The sequence below is a fragment of the Microcaecilia unicolor genome, chromosome 8 (assembly GCF_901765095.1).
Source record: "Microcaecilia unicolor chromosome 8, aMicUni1.1, whole genome shotgun sequence".
NCBI classification, from domain to species: Eukaryota; Metazoa; Chordata; class Amphibia; order Gymnophiona; family Siphonopidae; genus Microcaecilia; species Microcaecilia unicolor.
Genome location: NC_044038.1, coordinates 111,571,479 through 111,593,454, shown reverse-complemented (window position 1 = coordinate 111,593,454; position 21,976 = coordinate 111,571,479). Strand labels below are relative to the sequence as shown.

The following is a 21,976-nucleotide window of genomic DNA, read 5'->3' as shown; positions in this document are numbered from 1 at the left end:
TCCATTTTACAAACTGAAACATCCAGATTATGAATGGGGAAAACAAGGGACATGGATGTCTGTGTCAGCAGAGGAACATCCATCTTATAAAGTAGCCATATAGACATCCTTACAGAGTGCATGGGTAGCCTTATAGCTAGTTCAGCGAGCTGAAGGGAAAATTAGGTTCTTACCTTGGTAATTTTCTTTCCTTTAGTCACAGCAGATGAATCCATTACGAATGGGTTGTGTCCACCTACCAGCAGGGGGAGATAGAGAACACTGAAAACCATAGTGCCTCCTGGACGGCTAGCTCCATCTGCCTCTCAGTATTTTGAAGCTTCCAAAGCAGTGTTAAACCGCAAAGTAGCATAACATGAACTTTCCTCACAGTGAACAAACGCCCCAGAACAGGAGCAATAACACAAAGGAGGGACGAACTCAACCTCCTGTAGTAGAACAGAAATCCCGAAGACTGTTTTCCAACTTCTCCCAATGAGGGAACATGTCTGCAGGAAAAACTGAACACGAAACGGAGTCAATTGGGGAGGAATCATGGATTCATCTGCTGTGACTAAAGGAAAGAAAATTACCAAGGTAAGACCCTAATTTTCCCTTCCTTGTCATCAGCAGCAGATAAATCCATTACGAATGGGATGTATCAAAGCAATCCATGGATAGGGCGGGAACAAGCAACACCACGCGCAAGCACTTGTGCTCCAAAAAGCGCATCCCTCCTGGCAGCCACATCCAGCCTGTAATGACGGGCTTCTAAGCTCTCTTTTGCCCAAGTAGCAGCACTACAAATCTCTTGAAGAGAGAGTGCTCCCGTCTCAGCCCAAGAGGAAGAAATCGTTCTTGTGGAATGTGCCTTAAAGGCGTCAGGCGGAGGGCGGCCAGATGGCAGATATGCAGAAAAAATGGCTTCCTTAAGCCAATGAGCTATAGTGGCTTTAGACACTGGAGACCCTCTACGAGGACCTGACAACAATAAAAAAAGGTGATCAGAGGTCCTGAAAGCATTTGACATCTGTAGATACTGCAACAGAGCCCTGCGCACATCCAGAAGGTGCAACTGCCCAAAAGATTCCGGAAACTCCTCCCTAGTAAAGGAGGGCAGAAAAATAGGCTGCTTTAGGTGAAACGCTAAAACCACCTTAGGCAGGAAGGAAGGCACAGTACATACCATTACTCCGGACTCTGAGAATTGCAGAAATGGGTCTCGACAGGACAGCGCCTGGAGCTCAGACACCCGTCTCGCCGATGTAATGGCCACCAAAAGGACTGTCTTTAGAGTCACATCCTTCTCCGAAGCTCGCTTCAGCGGCTTGAAGGGTGAACACTTAAGAGCCTTTAATACTAGCCCCAGGTTCCAGGCTGGGCAAGGGGCCCGCACGGGAGGCCGGAGCCGAAGCACCCCTCTCAGAAACCATGCAATGTCCTGTTGCGCAGCCAGGGAGAGGCCAGCGACCGTCCCCCGAAAGCATGACAATGCTGCTACTTGAACATGCAGGGAATTATAGGCCAAGCCTTTTTGTAAACCATCCTGCAGGAAGTCAAGTATCGGCGAGACAGAAGCCCGCGCGGGTGTGATCGCATTAGAAGCACACCAAGCCTCAAACTGGCGCCAGATCCAAGCATAGGCAATGGAAGCGGAACGCTTGCGGGCCTGCAAGAGAGTGGAGATGACCTTGTTAGAATAGCCCTTGTCTCTCAATTGCGCCCTCTCAATAGCCATGCCATAAGACCAAAGCGGCATGGATCCTCCATGGTCACCGGGCCCTGCGTCAACAGGTTTGGAACCAGAGGCAAAGGAAGGGGAGCCTCCACCAGCATCCACCGGAGGTCCGCCTACCACGGCCGCCTGGGCCAATCCGGGGCAATGAGGATCACCACTCCTTGATGTAGCTGAATTCACAGGAGGAGCCGCCCTATTAAGGGCCAAGGAGGGAACACATACAGGAGGCCCGGAGGCCAGGGTTGAGCCAAGGCATCCAACCCTGCCGAGCGAGGATCTCTCCGTCTGCTGAAAAAGGACGGGACTTTGGCATTTGTGCTTGAGGCCATAAGATCCATTACGGGCTTTCCCCATTTGGAACAGATCTGAAGGAACACTTCGTCTGCCAGTTCCCAGTCCGTTGGGTCGATTTGATGCCTGCTTAGAAAATCGGCTTGCACGTTGCTCTGACCTGCTATTGAGTTGCTGACAGAAGCTGCAGATGTAGCTCGGCCCAGTGGCAAATTAGAGCGGCCTCCGCTCTGCACTGAGTGCCGCCTTGTCGATTTATGTAGGCCACTGCTGTCGTGTTGTCCGACAGAACTCTGACAGCCAGTCCCCTCCAGGGTTTTGTGAAAGGCCAGAAGCACCTGAAATATCGCTCTCAGTTCCAAGCGATTGATGGACCACCCCATTTCCTCGGGTGTCCATAGACCCTGGGCATAACTTCCCTGGCAATGTGCTCCCCAGCCCTTTAGGCTGGCATCCGTTACCACCAGGCACCAATCGGGAAGCGCTAGCTGCATTCCTCGCCGCAGCATGCTGTCTGAGAGCCACCACTCCATACTGAGTCGGGCTGCAGGGAGCCACGCGAGTCTGCGTTGATATTCCTGGGACATCGGAGACCAACGTTGAAGCAGGGCAATCTGCAGAGGTCTCATGTGCGCTCTCTCGCCCATGGCACCACTTCTAAGGTGGCCATCATCAACCCCAACAGCTGGACAATGTCCCAAGCTCGCAGGCGAGGCATCCTCAGGAGCAGACAGACCTGATTCTGAAGCTTGCACCGCCTTTGGTCGAGTAGATAAACAAACCCCGAGGCCGTGTCGAACTGGACCCCCAAATATTCTAGAGATTGAGGGGGTCAGGTGACTTGGGTATATTGACGACCCAGCCCAGAGATTGCAGTACTGAGACCACTCTGGCTGTAACATGATGACTCTCTTTTGCAGAGTCCGCTCTGATGAGCCAGTTGTCTAGGTACGGGTGAACCCAGATACCCTCTCGCCTGAGAAAGGCAGCTACTACCACCATTACCTTTGAAAAGGTTCGGGGAGCTGTGGCGAGGCCAAAAGGCAAGGCCCAAAACTGGAAATGTCTTTCCAACACCGCAAATCGGAGGAACCGTTGGTGCGGGGGCCAAATAGGTATGTGCAAGTAAGCTTCTTTTAGGTCCAGAAACGTGAGGAACTTTCATGGCTGTACCGCCGCAATGACAGAGCGCAGGGTTTCCATGCAAAAATGCTGCACTCTCAGAGACTTGTTGACTTCCTTCAAGTCGAGAATGGGCCGAAAAGACCCACCTTTTCGTGGCCCCACAAAGTAAATAGAGTAACAACCACAGCCGTATTCGGCGGGAGGCACAGGGATCACCGCCCCAAGGTGCAACAAGACTTGTAGGGTCTCCTCTACCGACACCCGTTTTACGGCAGTACCGCATCGGGAGTCCAAATACACATCTCTCACTGGCGCATTGAATTCCAATCGGTAACCTTCTCTGATCAGGTCCAGGACCCACTGATCCGAGGTAATCTTGGTCCACTCCTCTAGAAAGAGGGAAAGACGTCCTCCTACAGCTGTAAAGGAGGAGTGGACCGACACACCATCATTGAGAGGGTCGCCCTTGAACTCCAGGCCTAGCAACGGCCGCTGCGGATCGCTTGTCCAAGCGAAAGGAATTCCTCTGCTGAAAACAGGCACGTTGAGTAAAGCCAGCAGAGCACCCCGGGCGATACCTTCTAGCTTCACGGAAGCGAGGTCTAGAGAAGGAGGGAACAACCTGACCCTTGGAAGAAGGCCGCGGCCTATCCTCAGGTAACCGCTGGGGTTTAGCATTCCCCAGGTCTTAAACAATCCTCTAACTCCTCTCCAAATAACAGAAGTCCCCAAAAGGGCAACTTCACCAGCCTTTGCTTAGAGGCCATGTCAGCCGCCCAATGCCGTAGCCATAGAAGGCGGCGGGCAGACACCGCCACAGACATCTGTTTAGCCGAAGCTATGACCAGATCATAGAGGGCGTCAGTTAAAAATGACAAGGCCGACTCCATGCTCGGTGCAACCTCAGTGAGGGACTCTGCACCACCCACGGGCTGTTCCACTGCCTGTTGTAACCAAGAAAGGCAGGCTCGAGCAGCATAAGAACTACAAACAGACGCCCTTAAAGCTAGGCCCGAAATCTCAAAGGACTGTTTTAGCGCTGATTCCAGGCGCTAGTCCTGAATATCCTTCAGGGCGACCCCTCCCTCTACTGGGAGGGTGGTCTTTTTTGTCACAGCTGTGACTAAGGCATCCACTTTAGGCATCCCAAAACGGGCCAAGTGCTCCTCACTCAGAGGGTAAAGATGCCCCATCATCCTGGCCACTTTCAAGGACCCCTCTGGGTCAGCCCATTGAGCAGAAGTAATCTCTTGGATGGAGTCATGCAAAGGAAAGGCTCGAGCAGGCTTCTTAGTACTTGCCATCCTCGGATTACCAGAGGAGGCCTTGCCTTGAACAGGATCATCAATAGAGAGGGTCTGTAAAGCATCAGAGAGAAATGCTGGCAGCTCATCGCGGTGGAAAATCTGAACCGCAGTGGAATCATCCAGATCCAGTGGCAAACCGGCACCTTCCTCTGGCTCCTCAGACCACCAAGGCCTGCCAGACCCCTCAGTCCCCACAGCCCAACCACAGGGGGGAAAAGGGAGGTGCGCCACTCTCAGACGGGAAATTTACCCGTCTATGTTTAGCGTGCATCCAACGCTCAGGGGCATCCACTTCTGACATCTGCCCTGGGCCATCATCAGTTGGAGGGAGACCAGGTAGCAACGCAGTGTTAGACACCTGCGGCAGAGCTCTTTTCAGCATGAAGGCTTTATGTAAAACTAGTAAAAAAGGCCCGTTTCTGATGCAAATGAAACGGGCGCTAGCAAGGTTTTTATCAGAGTGTGCATGTTTGAGAGAGTGAGAGTCTCCCCCCTCCCCTCTGCTGTCCCTCCCCTCTGCCCTCTCTCCTCTTCCTCCCCCCTCCCAGTTTTGGAGAGCAGTGTTTGGTAATTATACAGGATTCCTGCTGTGTTTTTCACTGTTTGTATTTGTCAGGATTAGTGCTGTGTTAGAGAGAGGGCTCCAAGTTTGGGAGAGCAGTGTTTGGTAATTATACAGGATTCTTGCTGTGTTTTCCTTCACTGTTTATATTTGTCAGGACTCAGGAGCTGTGTTACAGAGAGAGCGAGGGTGGGGCAGACACTCATGGGGAAACCGGATATCTACACCACTTCACACTTCCGGCTGGAGGCTTCATTTAGAACGTTGGTGAAGCCTTTTATACAGAGAGATAAGCACAAACTCAGGGGAGAAAAACAGCCTGACCTCCCGTCTCTGAATTAGGAGCTACGGAGAACGGATCTCCTCTGTTAGCCTCGGCCCGAGGCGCCCCTCTGCTCACAGACTCCTCCGCAACCGCGGGGGTCGAGCCATGCGGCGCTTCCAAGATGGCGCCCGCTGCCAGCTCCATTGAGCGGGAAGACTCATCGCTCACCATGCTCATACTGGCTCTACCAGCACGTTTTACAGAGCCCCGCTGCTGATCTGCGCTTGCCACAATAGGAACAGCGCTTTAACTCCCTCAGCAGCCATCACCAAAAAACGGCGGAATAAAATACAAAATGGCGGCTTCGCACCAAAATCACCCCGATCAGAATGCCGTCCGCGGGCCCTCCCTAGAGGAGCTGAGTACCGCTCTTACCTCAAAGGACCGAGTCCATCAAGCTCCGGTCACGCTGCACATCAATAAAAGCCTCAGAATAGCAGCGCATAAAAAGCACAGGGTTTTTTTACGCTTTGAGGAAAGTTGGAGGCAAATAGCTACAGAGGTACTCTGGAGGCAGTAGAGGGTGGGAAAAGCAGGGACAGGGCAAACCTATGTGCCTGCATCCATAATGGGTAAGGCAGGGAAAGGGCAAACCTATGTGCCTTTAAAGTGGGCACCACCAGCCACAACACCCCAGCTCAACTGGCCAAGCACAGGAGCCTCCCCAGGCAGAAAGTTTCAATGAGCTGAACAAGCTGCGTCCTACCCTGCTGGAAGATAGAGAAATACTGAGAGGTAGATGGAGCTAGCTGTCCAGGAGGCACTATGGTTTTCAGTGTTCTCTATCTCCCCCTGCTGGTAGGTGGGCACAACCCATTCGTAATGGATTCATCTGCTGCTGATGACAAGGAAAAGCAGGTTCAAATTCCACTTTCACTGTTTATGATTTTTTTTTAATTTTAAATGTGAGCCTTCCAAGGACAGAAAAATACCTACTGTACCTGAATTTACCTATCACATTTATATCCATTATCCTATATAATAATTTGTACCTCCAATGTTCCATAGCTGGCTGGCCGGGTTCGTAACCTTCCCAGAGATATTTTTTAAGAATACAGGTTTTTTTTTCACCTACCTCACATCACCTCACTCTCCTCCACAGTGTCCTGGTATCTGCATTCCTGTGTTTGAACCCCATCCCTCCCCGGTGTATTGTACAGGCGTCCTCGGCATCTGCAGCGATTCATTCTTGCTGCTTGCGCCAGACCCACAGGCTTCCATCTGCCATGTCCCGCCCTCGCTGACATTACCTGTTTCCTGTCTGGTGAAACACAGGAGATGGAGGCCTGCGGGACTGGCGCAAGCAGCAAGAATGAATTGCTGCATGTACTGAGGATGCCTGTACTGACACCGTCCCAAGGATTGTTTTCCGTAATCTAGTACAATCAATGGTGCTCAGTCACCTAGACTACTGCAATGCGCTATACGCCAGCTGCAAAGAGCAAATAATCAAGAAACTTCAAACAGCCCAGAACACTTAAGCTAGACTCATATTTGGTAAAACAAAATATGAAAGTGCGAAACCTCTACGAGAAAAACTGCATTAGCTCCCATTTAAAGAACGCATCATGTTCAAAATATGCTCCCTAGTCCACAAAATCGTTCACGGAGAAGCACCAGCCTACATGTCAGACTTAATAGACCTACCACCCATGAATGCCAAAAGATCATCCCGCACATTCCTCAATCTACACTTCCCTAACTGCAAAGGTCTAAAATACAAACTAATGCACGCGTCAAACTTTACCTACTTGAGCACACAGTTATGGAATGCACTACCGCGCAACTTAAAAACGATTGACGAACTAATGAACTTCCACAAACCGCTGAAGACCTCTCTCTTTAACAAGGCATACCACAAAGATCAATCAATGTAAACGTACACAACTCCTCCACATATATTCAGCATTGTCTTATAATATCTGAGTGTTATACTACTATCATGTTTCTTCATCATCATTTTGCCAAATGATCTTTCTGTAACACTAAATGTCTATTCTCTATGTAATTCCACTATTCATGATGTATTGGTAAGCCACATTGAGCCTGCAAAGAGGTGGGAAGATGTGGGATACAAACGCAATAAAAGAAATAAAGAAAAAGAAAAAAAGAAAGAAAAAGCAATAAAGAAGAAAGAAAGAAGTGTAAACTTACTGTAAAACTGACATTTTCCATTCAGTGAATTAAAAATAAAATTGTTCTACCTTTGTTTGGTTGTTTTCTTTTCTTTTTCCCATCATGTTTGTCTCAGTCTCCAATTTCTGCTTTCATCTGGCTTTTCTTAACTTTCTTCACATGATCTCCAGTTCATCTGCCACTTTTCTCCCTTCCTGCCTTCTTCACTTTCTCTCCTATATCCACCTCTGTATTGATCTTTTCCTTTCAGCTTTTCTTCATTTAGTTTTCTGCCTCTTAGACTTCATTCATTTTGACTATTCAGTCCTCAATCTTCCTTTTTATTTTTAACCACATCTGTCTACAGTTTTCATCTCCCGTACTCCAGTCCTCCCATTCTTCATCCTATTTCATAGGTTTTTTTTTACCCTCTTTCTATTTTAACTCCTCTGGCCAATATATTCTCTTTTGTTTTCTCTTACCCCCCCCCCCCCCCCCTCTGTCCAGGATGTCCTCTTTCACTCACCTCCATCCAGCATCTCTCCCTGACACCCTACTTCCCCCTCGTATGCAGCATTCCTCCATGTCCTTCTCTCCTTTCCATGACAGCATCGCCCCTATATCCCTACTCCCATGTGCAGCATACCCCTTCTTGATCCTCATCCCTGTGCAATGTCCAGTACCCCCCTCTGTTTTTCTTACTCCCCCTTGTCCAGCATCTCCCCGTCTTCCTACTCACCTCATGTCTAGCATCCTCCAATATTCCCTCCCTCTTCCAAGCCAGCAATTGCCCTCACTCAACCCCTTTAGAGACCTATCCCCTTCCATCCAGCTGGATGGAGTAGAGTGTTAGGGAGAGATGCTGGAGGGGGGTGAGAGAAAACAAGAGAGAATACACTGGGCAGAGGAGTGAAAATAGAAAGAGGGTGCTGTACAGTAGGGAGGAAAGAGAAGGTGCTGGAAAAGAGGGGAGAGTTAGCAAAAAAACAAACTACGAAATAATAGGATGCCCCTCTCTCCCCCTTCCATCCAGTGTCTACCCCTAACTCTCTTCCATCAAGTGTGTGCCTCCTGTGATAAAGTCACCTCCAGGATAGTTGGGTTAAGGCAGTTTCAGTCTGAAATACAAGTCCCAGAAGGCATTGCAGGCAAGGAGCCAGAGGGGGAGATGAAGAACCCGGACTGGACTCCTAGCTGCAATCAGGGAAAACATGGATGTAAGCTGGCAGGTTGTGTAGAGTGGCTGCCACTAGGCGGAAAGAGTTAGGAAACCCTGTGTGCAGGAGCTCATCATTGGTCTCATTAATTTAATGCTCAACTCAGCTGGTATGGTTCAGTCCCAGCAGTGGAGTTCGGTTCAGTTCAGGAGAGAGGAGCTGAAGGAGAGATGCAGTTGCAGGCTGAAAACCCTTGGGCAGGGAGGTCCCTAAAGTACTGAAGCAGGCTGAAATTCCTTGGGTGAGAGGAAGTCCCAAAAGTAATGAATTCAGTGTGAAGCTGATGCAGGGGAAAACCCTTGGGTAGAAGGAGTCCCTAAAATATTGAACCTTCCTGAAGGTAAAGAGGATAGAAGGTAAAAGCTGCTACTTGGTGACTGAACTGTGATGATGAACTGAAAGAACTGTTTGTCTTGGGAATTGAATTACTGTTTATTGTGCACTGGATAAAAAGCCCAGACTGGAGCCTGTAAGCCTGTATTGAATCCTGGTATGTGCTATGCTGCTGTTGGAACTGTGTACTAGAAACCTGCATGGAATAAAAGTCCTTAAGATTGAAATTACTGGTGGACATCTATTTCTTCATTGTACCGGGAGCCTGTGGATGGAGGAGATTGTTTTATCCTTGGCTGCACAAGAGAGGTACCTGGTTACACTCTTCTACTTTTTCCATCCAGCTTGCACTCTTTCCCCTTCCATCCAGTGTCTGCCCCCTTTCTCGCCACTGTTCCATCAGCATCTGTCTCTTCTCTCTCCCGATTTTCCAAAGGTTGCCCATCTGTCCCCTTTCTAACCCATCTCACTGACTCTTCCTTCCAGAGCCCGCCCCTTCTCTCTGACCAGACTGACTAAGCAGCTGACCAGGGATTAAGGCATTACCCCTCCATAGCGTCCCAGTGATACTAATAAGGCCGCAGGAAACACGTGTAGTTGAGAGCACGTACAGCAGAATCATTTTCAAAAAAACAGCATCATTTGCATTTGGAGAACTTATAAGTGCACGATTTCAAAATATTGAACAAATATACATAGTAACATAGTAGATGACGGCAGAAAAAGACCTGCACGGTCCACCCAGTCTGCCCAACAAGATAATTTCACGTGTGCTACTTTTTGTGTATACCTTACCTTGATTTGTATCTGCCATTGTCAGGGCACAGACCGTATAAGTCTGCCAGCACTAGCCCTGCCTCCCAACCACCAGCTCTGCCTCCCAATCTTGGCTAAGCTTCTGGGGATCCCTTTCTTCCGAGCAGGATTCCTTTATGTTTATCCCACGCATGTTTGAATTCCGTTACCGTTTTCTTCTCCACCACCTCCCGTGGGAGGGCATTCCAAGAATCCACCACTCTCTCCGTGAAAAAGTTCACAAATTCTAGTATTTATGAAGTTTTTGAGATGATTTTAAATACCAGAAAGAGGTTAAATTCAAATGCCCTCTTAATCATTCCTCCAGAATCTAAATCAACACAATCAGTTCTCTGACATCTGTGATTCAGAGCAATGGATATTTTTTTAAGCTAACCCTCACTTACCCGATTGCAAAATAAGAAATACACGTATACTTTTCCTACACATAAACCATGTCCATAAAACACCCCTGTAAAAAGCTTAAGCAGTGTCTTCTCTAAACCTATTTTTTTATGCATTGGGCCATGCAGACAAGTATAAACGTGTCACTGATCTTCCTGTATCGATAGGCTGTGCATACAACACTGGTCAACAGTTCAATACAATTTGAGATAAATCCTCCTTAAAGGATAATCAATCACGTCTTTGGAAATAAGGAAACTCCTTTTAAGAGACGATACATACCTTTGTAGCCATACTAAAATAAAAACTCCTAGGAAGAGCAGTGACAGTTTTGCATACACTCTGGTTTACATATGCAATTTTACCTCGCTGTAGGCAGAAGTCGAAACATGACTATATTGGGTTTCATATTTATCTTTTATGACAATTAATTTAGGGGCCCGTAACATGAGGTTAACACACAGAAACAGACTACTGCATGACTGTGTTAAGGGGTTTTGCATTAAACTGTGAATTACTTAGGGGCCCTTTTACAAAGCAGTGGAAAGCACAATGCAGGCTTACTGTGCGCCAATTTCCCAAGCTAGGGAAAATGGAGCACTATTTTCTAGTGCAGCAGTTACCCAGTGGTAACCGGTTACTGCCAGATTAGCATGGGAGTCCTTACTGCCATCTCAATGGGTGGCGTTGTGCTCCCCCTCACATGGCCACACAGTAAGAGCATTCTTACCACATGGCCATGGCTATTTTTAGCTTTATTTTTTTTTATCTGCTGCTGCAAAAACAGCCCCCACTGCTAACACAGGGCCCTTTTTACCACAACTTAAGAACAGGACCCCCTTAATTTTTTTGAATCTTCTGTCAAGGGGTGTGGAGAAGCCTAATGGTTAGTGCAGTGGGCTTTGATCCTGGCAACCTGGGTTTCATTCTCACTGCAGCTCCTCGCAACCTCGGGCAAGACACTTAAATCCTCCGTTGCCCCAGGTACAAAACCTTAGATTGTGAACCATCTAGGGACAGAAAAAGTACCTGCATATAACATGTACATCTGGTAGCGCAATAGAAATTATTAGTACTAGTAGTGGCATGAGCACATAGTGAGTATGGAAGGTGTCTAGCAGTTAATACATTGCACTTACCACATGTCTACCACAGAGTTAACGTGAGACCACTTAACTGCTTCCATGTTAACTGGGGACACATAAAAAAGGGGGGGGGGGGTAAGCTAAATATCCTCCCACAACAACAAAAAAGCAGGGAGCAAAATAGAACAGGGCAGACCCTACATACATCAAAACACTAACTAAATGAATTAAAACAATAGACAACGGCATCTTTGAATGTATTTGCAACTACTTCTGTTTACCCTGCTCGCAGGTCTTTGACCGAAATGCCATTTTTTCCTTCAATGTGGGTGTCGAGTGTTTTCCCTTGATCAAATTGCTAGCATGGTGTGCGGACAGCACAATTAAGTGGTTGCTTTTCCTTATGTTATCTAGTCTGTTTTTGACTACCTTGTTTCATTGTTTAATAAAATTAAGTTATAAGAAAACTGGAGACTGTGGCAAATGGTTGATGACGAGTTATAAACTTTGATCTGGAATAGCTGTGCTCTATAAGATCTCATAGCTTTTTTTCTTAACATCTGATGCCGTTGTGTCATTTAGTTTAATTCATTTAGCTAGTGCTGTTGTGATTTTTAATGTATGTAGGGTCTGCCCCATTCTATTTTTTTCCTGCTTTTTTTGGATCAATGTTAACCATGCATTAATCCAATCATTTATGCATGACCTGCAATAAAAAGAAATACTTTTCCTTGATGCAGCATTATTTTGGGGCTTGCAGCGCATTAAAATCCTACATTATTTATTTATTGCATTTGTATCCCACATTTTCCCACCTCTTTGCAGGCTCAATGTGGCTTACAATACATCATGAGTGGTGGAAATACATTAGAAAGACATTTAGTGTTACAGGAGGATCTTGGGCAACATGATAATGAAAAAACATGATAGTAGTATATCAAGCAGATATTGTAAGACAGTTCTGACTATGTGTGGAGGAGTTATGTATAGTCACATTGGTTGATCTTTGTGGTAAGCCTTGTTAAAGAGATGTGTCTTCAGTAGTTTGCGGAAGTTTGTTAGTTCGTAGATCGTTTTTAGGTTGCGCGGCAGTGCGATCCATAGCTGAGTGCTTAAGTAGGTAAAGTTTGACGCGTGTATTAATTTGTATTTTAGACCTTTGCAGTTAGGGAAGTGCAGATCAAAGAATGTGCAGGATGATCTTTTGGCATTCCTGGGTGGTAAGTCCATCAGGTCTGACATGTAGGCTGGTGCATCTCCGTGAATGATTTTGTGGACTAGAAAGCAACTTTTGAACGTGATGCATTCTTTAAGTGGGAGCCAGTGTAGTTTCTCTCGTAGGGGCTTAGCACTTTCATATTTTGTTTTGCCGAATATGAGTCTAGCTGCAGTATTCTGGGCTGTCTGAAGTTTCTTGATTATTTGCTCTTTACAGCCGGCGTAGAGTGCGTTGCAGTAATCTGGATGACTTAGCACCATTGATTGTACCAGGTTACAGAAAACAGTCCTTGGGAAGAAAGGTCTTACTCTTTTTAATTTCCACATTGAGTGGAACATCTTCTTGGTTATGTTTTTCGCGTGGCTCTCGAGTGTTAGGTTTCGATCGATGGTAACTCCAAGAATTTTTAGGGTGTCAGATTGGAAGGTTCAAATTTGGTGTGTTAATGGCTGTGAATTTGTTCTTGTTATGCTGAGAGGGGAGTATTAGGCATTGGGTTTTTTCCGCATTGAGTTTCAACCGAAAAGCATCCGCCCATGAATCCATGATATGAAGACTTTGGTTGATGTCATTGGAAATTTCCTTTAGATCTTGTTTAAATGGGATGTAGATCGTTACGTCATCTGCGTATATGTATGGGTTAAGGTTTTGCTTTGATAATAGTTTGGCCAATGGTGTCATCATTAAGTTGAATAGAGTCGGCGAGAGGGGGGGGATCCCTGTGGTACTCCGCATTCAGGTATCCATGTGGCTGAAGTAGTCGAGTTGGATGTCACTTGGTATGATCGTGTGGTTAGGAATCCCTTGAACCAATTGAGAACGTTACCTCCAATTACGAAGTACTCAAGGATATGTAGTAGTATTCCATGATCAACCATGTCAAAAGCGCTTGACATGTCAAATTGTAGAAGTATGTTCTTTCCAGATGCAATCATTTGTTTAAATTTGGTCATGAGTGTAACTAGTACTGTTTCAGTACTGTGGTTAGACCGAAATCCTGACTGGGAGTCGTGAAGTATTGAGAATTTATTTAGATAGTTTGTGAGTTGTTTGGTCACCAACCCTTCCGTTAGTTTGGTTATTAAGGGAATGGATGCTACTGGCCTGTAGTTGGTTAATTCACTAGCACTTTTTTTTGCATCTTTGGGTATGGGGGTGAGTAGGATGTTTCCTTTCTCCTTTGGGAAGAGTCCATTTTGTAGCATATAGTTAAAGTGTTTCGTTATGTCTGTTATAAATTGTTGAGGAGCAGATGTCATAAGGTTGTTTGGACATATATCTAGTTTGCAATGAGATTTGGCAAATCTTTTGAGCATTTGGGAGATATCCTCTGATAGTGTCTCGAAGTTGGTCCAGGTTCTGTCTGCTGGGTAAATGCCAGGGTCTGGATCTAGAGAGTCAAGGAGTTCAGCATAGTCAATGGTACTAGCAGGTATCGAGTCGCAGTTGTACGATTTTCTCGTTGAAATATCTCGCGAGATTGTCTGCTCCTGGTGCGTCTTTACTGTTGGTTGTGATTGGTGTAATACCTAGTAGTTTATTCACGAGTTGGAAGAGTTTATGTGTCCTTGTAGTTTGGTCCAATTGCGGTTTTGTAGTATAATCTTTTAGTTTGTCTTATGGTATATTTGTATTTTCTTTGGAGTTGTTTCCAGGCGTTAAGTGTGGGTTCGTCTTTCTTTTTATTCCACGTTCGTTCTAACCTTCTAACTTGTGTTTTAAGTTTTTTCAGCTCTTCATTGAACCATGGTGTTGAGTTCTTTCTATGTGAGGTTCTGGTTTGGGTTAAAGCAATATTGTCTAATATGGATCTACATCTGTCATCCCATTCTAAGAGGAATTGGATTGTATCTGCTTTTAATGTCCATTCGTTGCAGTAGATCTGTTGCCAGAATATTACCGGCAATATTTTTCCTCTTGTAAAAGGCTCTAAGTTTCCAAGTTTACAAAGTCACACTAGTGGCTGTCGGTGTGCTAATGCTGACAGAGCCCATTCACTTGAATGGACATTGCTGCGCTGCTTTGTAAACAGGGAATAAATTTGTTCCTTCAGCTTTAATTTTTTTTTATAATAAAATACTGGAGTACACTATTTTTGTTGTATTTATGAATATTTTGAATGCCTGGTTTTCTATCCTTTATTGTGGGTTCTGCTCCTGGATCCCTTAGATATTTTGTAGAGCATCTCTATTCTATCATTTCGGATCTGTTTGCTGCTCCTTCTGCTGCCTCAGGACTGCACTGCCAGACTCACTTTCTGAGAAACCTTAATGGGAAATCCAGGAAGAATGGGAGGCTGGGTGAGTAACCCAAGAAATTAGGGGTCATGGATTTGGAATACCACCAAAGTGGAGGCATTTTCTCTGTCCCTACTGGGCTCACAATCTAAGATTTTTGTATCTGGAGGAGAAGTAGAGAGTTAAGGGATTTGCCCAAGGCAGCAGTAGGAATTGTAACACACAAAAAAAAACCCAGTTCCCCCAGGTTCTTAACCCACTGTACTGACCATTAGGCTACTCCTCAACAGGTCTAGCTGTAAAGGTGAAATGAAGAGGCCAACTGGAAATGTGGATGAAGATATAGCACAAGGAGGACAGTGTGCTTCTCCCACTGTTCAGTGTTGGGATTCTAGCTTCAGCTGACTAACCACTTCCTGCTTGCTCTTTTCAGTGCTCCTATGTGCCCAAGTGCTTGGAGAATTCTACAGAAACCAAAGTTGAGGTTGAAAAAATTGCAGGGAACTTCAGAAGAGCTCACACTTTCCCTTGCCATTATGATCCTAAAGGAGAACAGAAGAGCGTCATCTTGTACAGAAGATATAAACCAGCCTGTATCATGTTCTACCTGTTTTGGCCAACCTTCATGTTGACAGGAGGTGTTTCCATTTTGACTTTGTTGAAAGTCAACCAGTGTTTCTCTATGTCTGCTGCTCAAAACACAAGAATAAATGTGTAAGCTTTCATGAAAAAAAAAAACTTAATGTTTAGTTTTTCTGTGTGGCATTCTATTTTCTATGGGAATACCATTTAAATTATCATGCTAGTATAATAATTAAATTTTTATATGGTCAATGTGTTGCTGAACTATGTTTTTCTGGTGATAACTGCTCAGCTCCAATCAGCAAATAGTGACCTGTAATAAGGGCAAAGTAATTTTCAAGAGCATTTTAAGATGGGTAATTAATTCTTTACTCAGAAAATTAACCAGTAGAAGTTTTTGCAAGGTTAGAAGATCATACATCCTTTTACTTGCATTGAGTTGAGGCATTCCCATGGTTGCAAGTGTGTGTGTGTGTGTGTGTGTGGGGGGGGGGGTAATTCTATAAGTATACATATTGTTTGGAAGGGAAAACAATATCTGCAGAAAGGAAAGTTCATATTTCGGTGGTCCATCTCTACCAGGCAATTCTTAAATACACATGTGCATAACTCATATTTTTAATCAAAATCATTGGCATTACAGAAAGCAAAGAAGGTCTAGAAGTCTTCCTATATATATATATATATATATATATATATATATATATATATATATATATATATATATATCCTATCCTATATAATAATTTGCACCTCTATCTGGCTGCCTGAGTTCAGCCTCCAGCGTTCCATTCACTCTCACTGACCCGCCCTCGCGTTAAAACGTAATGACGTCAGAGGAGGGCGGAACAGTGAGGGGGAAGGGAACGCTGGAGGCTGACTGACGTAAGGAGATGTTACGAATGGAACGTTAGGGAAGCCAGCCAACCAGAGCTTTCAGGTACAAATCAGCAAGTTGACTCCCGCTTCCTCCTCCCAGGCATTTTAAATGTCCAGTAAACAATTCTTTTAGCTACCAACTGGGACATGTAAAAGGTTGTCTGTGGGCCATTATGGAAGTAGGTTTCGGTTTCTGAAGTTGAACAAGCAAAGGGGAGAGGAAGATAATAGGTTTAACAGAGCTGTTCCGATAATAGAGATACTGAGAGCAAAGCTTTGATGGTGTCAGCATGGTCTGTTCCTGCTGTCAGCTACTATATGAGGCTTGAAACCTTTGCTCCGAACACTCTCACTCACACACAGTCTCTCTCTCTCTCCTAACGGTTCCCTTAAAACACCACTAGCGCCCATTTCATTTGTTTGAGAAACGGGCCTTTTTTACTAATTATATATATAAGTAAGAAAGGGCCGTTTCTCAAACAAATGAAATGGGCGCTAGCAAGGTTATTATATACACATATATAAAATAACCTTGCTAGCGCCCGTTTCATTTGTTTGAGAAACGGGCCTTTTTTTTTTTTTTTAACTTTTTATATATATATATATATATATATATATAAATATAAATAAAAGTAAAAAAAAAAAAAAAAAGGCCCGTTTCTCAAACAAATGAAACGGGCGCTAGTGGTGTTTGAACCAGTATTCTAGGGATATGGTACCTTGGCACACAAAGCAGAAAAAAAATATCATGAAGGCAATCATATCTGCTGATCTTAACATAACTGAACAGTGCTACAAAGTAATTTTAAGGTGCATGAGAAGTGTTATGAGCTAAAACCCTGAGTTCTTCAGAAAGATAGGGTATGTTATGAAAGGAGGTCTGAACCTAGATATGTATGGTGCAAATGAGTAAATAGTCTGACTTTATATTGTTTTGATGCAATACTTAAATTTCTCTTATTTATTGACTCTATTCAATAAATAACACAATAATAAGAGAGGACAGAAATAGGGCGAGAGGGAGTGGGTGATATGTGGCCGGGTTCCCATAGGATCACTCCCTTGCTGAGCCTGAGCCCCCTTAGGGTAGGTGGAGTTATACCTGCTGAGTCAGAAGGACAGGGATCAGGCAGGGAGGTGGTTAAATGCCCTGAAATAGAACAGGTCAGGGAGGCCCCGAGTGAAGAAGTTTCTCAGGGAAGTGGTAACTGAGGCTACACTTCCTGAAGGGAGTACCAGATAAGAGAAGTAGCCAGAGCTAAGTGTTTCCCTGGGGTAGGACACTGTAAACAGTCAAGTCAGCCTCCAGGAGTTAATGATGAATGAACAGAAGACTGCCAAGGTAGGAGAGAACCTTGCAGAGTATTCCTGAAGTGCATACATTTGCTGTGTGTCCAGAAGGGACCCAAGGTGGCAATGTTGCCAGAATGATTGGGCCTGGCTAGTAGCCAGATCCCATGAAGAGTACTGATGGACTGCATTGAGAGAGAGACACACAGACTACTTAAAAGGACTATGCCTGTTAAGTAACAGAGCTGACTATAACCCCTTTTGTGTACGTAAAGTCTTTTGACTTTTACCTATAACTTGTGTATGAGTCTTACATTTGTGTGAGGTCCTGCAGGCTGCTGCTAGCCACGCTGTGACACAGGGCAATGTGACAAATACTTAAATACAACACAGATATGAACAGGAAACAAGTATTTTCCAGCAGAAAGAATATTCCACAATCAATAAAAAAAAAATCTACAAACATCTCTGAAAGAGCTACATTTTTATAGCTTTCCTAAATCATACGTAACATAGTAAATAATGGCAGATAAAGACCTGTACAGTCATCCAGGCTGACCAACAAGATAAACTCATTTTACATGGTATGTGATACTTTATATGCACACCCGAGTTTGATCTTTCCTTACCTTTCTCAGGGCACAGACCGTAAATATTTTTTATATTAGATGGCAAACTGTTCTAAAGGTCATAAGCTTTTCCAAATAATGTTATGTTTTCAGTAGTACTCAAACTGACAGCATGTGAGAGATGGAGGAGCTGACAGCAGCAATCAAGATGGTCGGCATACTGATTAACTGTCACATCTGTGGTCGTGAACCCTCACAGACTTACCTTATTTCTGGGGGTCAGCTTCTGAGCTGGCTTCTGTCTGTCTTTTCTGAGTTAGTTCTGTCTCAGTGTGCTGGCTGCTTCCAGCATGGCTCTGATTGCTCCACTGTGCTGCACCTATGCTGAGCCTCTCTATGCTTCAGTATGCTTTCTGCCTGCTTCTTGGTTTGTGCTCCCCTTGCCCTCTGGTGACCAGAACCGGTGGCTGCCATAGACTGTCTTGCTGTCCCTACCCTTTCCAGGCCTCAGCCCAGTCCGGTCCGGATCTTCCAGGCTGCCAGACTTGTCTTTCTTGTTTGTGCCTGAACAGCACCCGTAGTTGCCTTGAGATTGCTGCAGTGAGCCTCAGGTGCTGATGGGCTTTATTAATCACCTAGAAACTTGTGTTTGCCTTTGCATCGCCTAAGGTCCCTGGTATGCTGGTGTGCTCTGTGCACTTCTGCCTAGTCCAGTTTATTGTCTGAGATTCTTGCCTGATTCTAGTCTAGTCTTTGTGTAGTTTATCTTGTACTGTATTGCTTGTTTCCCAGTCTTGTTTCTTGCTTGTATTTCTCTGTCTAGTTCTTGGTTGTCTGTGTTTCTTGTTTAGTGGCTGCCTGGCAGCTTTCAGTTCTGTCTCTTACCTGCCTGTGTTTCCTTTCTTAGTGGCTGCTTTGCAGCTTTCAGTCCTGACCATTAAGCCTGTCCATTTCCTGCCTAGTGTAGTATTGTCTGTCTGTGAGTCCTAGCCCAGTTTCCTGCCTTGCTGCCCATGTATATTCCTTTCCCCTCTGACCCTTAGACCTAACCCTGTTCAGCCTAGTTGGTATCCAGTTCCTGCCCTGTCCGGTAAGTCCTGCCAGCCACCTGCACCTGGGGGCTCAACCCCTGGGGAATGGTGGTCAAGTGCAGGTGAAGTCTAGCTGTCCCTGCCAGAGTTCTGCCCTGTCTCTGGTGTGGGGTGGTTTTGCCTGCTGCTCCTCAGCAGTGGCCCAAGGGCTCACGAACCCAGGTTCTGCCTTGAAAGCCTGACATTAACCCCCTCCCTGCCCTTTACAGAGCCGAACTAGCAGCTACTGGTGCAGTAGGGTAGACATACATTCACTTTGAATGGGCTGTGTCGGCATTGCTGCATAGCTTTGTAAAAAAAAAAAGTGTGTATGTGGGGGGAGGGGTAAGTATCCAGGACCCAGTCCATGGAAAATGAAAACTAAAATCATAAATTCAAAGCTCGCCCTTTTAGAGACCATTCTATAAACTGGCATCTCCATTTAGGCATGCCGATTCCAAGCTCTGAGCATCAGTTCTATAACACCACCACATAAGTACATAAGTAATGCCACACTGGGAAAAGACCAAAGGTCCATTGAGCCCAGCATCCTGTCCACAACAGCGGCCAACCCAGGCCAAGGGCACCTGGCGAGCTTCCCAAACATACAAACATTCTATACATGTTATTCCTGGAATTGTGGATTTTTCCCCAAGTCCATTTAATAGTGGTTTATGGACTTGTCCTTTAGGACCCCTTTTTAAACTCTGCTAAGCTAACTGCCTTCACCATGTTCTCCGGCAACAAATTCCAGAGTTTAATTATGCGTTGGGTGAAGAAAAACTCTCAGATTTGTTTTAAATTTACTTCAGTGTAGTTTCATCGCAAGCCCCCTAGTCCTAGTATTTTTGGAAAGCGTGAACAGATGCTTCACATCCACCTGTTCCACTCCACTCAATATTTTATATACCTCTATCATGTCTCCCCTCAGCCGTCTCTTCTCCAAGCTGAAAAGCCCTAGCCTCCTTAGTCTTTCATCATAGGGAAGTCGTCCCATTCCCGCTATCATTTTAGTCGCCCTTCGCTGCACCCTTTCCAATTCTACTATATCTTTCTTGAGATGCAGCGAGCAGAATTGTAAGCTCTTCTGAGCAGGGACCGTCCTTATTCGTTAATTCATACAGCGCTGCGTAACCCTAGTAGTGCTCTAGAAATGTTAAGTAGTAAGTAGTAATTGAACACAGTACTCAAAGTGCGGTCACACCATGGAGCGATATAACGGCATTATAACATCCTCACACCTGTTTTCCATATCTTTCCTAATAATACCCAACATTCTATTCGCTTTCTTAGCCGCAGCAGCACACTGAGCAGAAGGTTTCAGTGTGTTATCGACGACGACACCCAGATCTCTTTCTTGGTCCGTAACTCCTAACGTGGAACCTTGCATGACGTAGCTATAATTCGGGTTCTTTTTTCCCACATGCATCACCTTGCACTTGCTCACATTAAACATCATCTGCCATTTAGCTGCCCAGTCTCCCAGTCTCGTAAGGTCCTTCTGTAATTTTTCCCAATCCTGTCGCGAGTTAACGACTTTGAATAACTGTGTCATCAGCAAATTGAATCACCTCGCTAGTTACTCCCATCTCTAAATCATTTATAAACATGTTAAAAAGCAGCGGTCCTAGCACAGACCCCTGAGGAACCCCACTAACTACCCTTCTCCATTGTGAATACTGCCCATTTAACCCCACTCTCTGTTTCCTATCCTTCAACCAGTTTTTAATCCACAATAGGACATTTCCTCCTATCCCATGACCCTCCAATTTCCTCTGTAGCCTTTCATGAGGTACCTTGTCAAACACCTTTTGAACATCCAGATACCCAATATCAACCAGCTCCCCTTTGTCCACATGTTTGTTTACTCCTTCCAAGAATTGAAGTAAATTGGTCAGGCAAGATTTCCCCACACAAAAGCCATGCTGACTTGGTCTCAGTAATCCATGTCCTCGGATGTACTCTGTAATTTTGTTTTTGATAATAGCCTCTACCACTTTCCCCGGGACCGACCAGTCTATAATTTCCCAGATCTCCCCTGGAACCTTTTTTAAAAATCAGCGTTACATTGGCCACCCTCCAATCTTCTGGTACTACGCTCGATTTTAAGGATAAATTGCATATCACTAACAGAAGCTCCGTAAGTTCATTTTTCAGTTCTATCAGTACTCTAGGATGAATACCATCCGGTCCAGGAGATTTGCTACTCTTCAGTTTGCTGAACTGCCCCATTACGTCCTCCAGGTTTACCGTGAAGTCAGTAAGTTTCTCCGACTCGTCCGCTTGAAATACCATTTCCGACACTGGTATCCCACCCAAATCTTCCTCGGTGAAGACCGAAGCAAAGAATTCATTCAATCTCTCCGCTACATCTTTATCTTCCTTGATCGCCCCTTTTACCCCTCGGTCATCCAGCAGCCCAACCGATTCTTTTGCCGGCTTCCTGCTTTTAATATACCTAAAAAAAATTTTGCTATGTTTTTTTTGCCTCTAATGCTATTTTTTTTCGTAATCCCTCTTGGCCTTCTTTATCTGCGCCTTGCATTTGCTTTGACACTCCTTATGCTGCTTCTTGTTATTTTCAGACTGTTCCTTCTTCCATTTTCTGAAGGCGTTTCATTTAGCCCTAATAGCTTCCTTCACCTCACTTTTCAACCACACCGGCTGTCTTTTGGACTAGCATTAGTGCACCTAAGTTTAGGCACTGTCATTTAAGGCATATCAGATCATTACACAGAAGGCTCAAAGGATATTTATTTATTTGTTACATTTATATCCCACATTTTCCCACCTGTTTGTAGGCTCAATGTGGCTTACATAGTACCGGAGAGGCGTTACAGACTCCGGTGTAAA

General features: G+C 45.1%; 1 protein-coding gene across 1 annotated transcript in view; it reads left to right on the top strand.

Annotated features, from left to right (window-relative positions):
• The window catches only part of KCNMB1 (potassium calcium-activated channel subfamily M regulatory beta subunit 1), an 87,812-nt gene extending 72,326 nt beyond the window's left edge, over positions 1 to 15,486 (top strand). Inside the window, 1 exon segment of the mRNA XM_030212230.1 lies at positions 15,167 to 15,486. Within this exon segment, the coding sequence (XP_030068090.1) occupies positions 15,167 to 15,451 (285 nt within the window). The 3' untranslated portion in view covers positions 15,452 to 15,486.
• Positions 15,487 to 21,976: the final 6,490 nt, after the last annotated feature.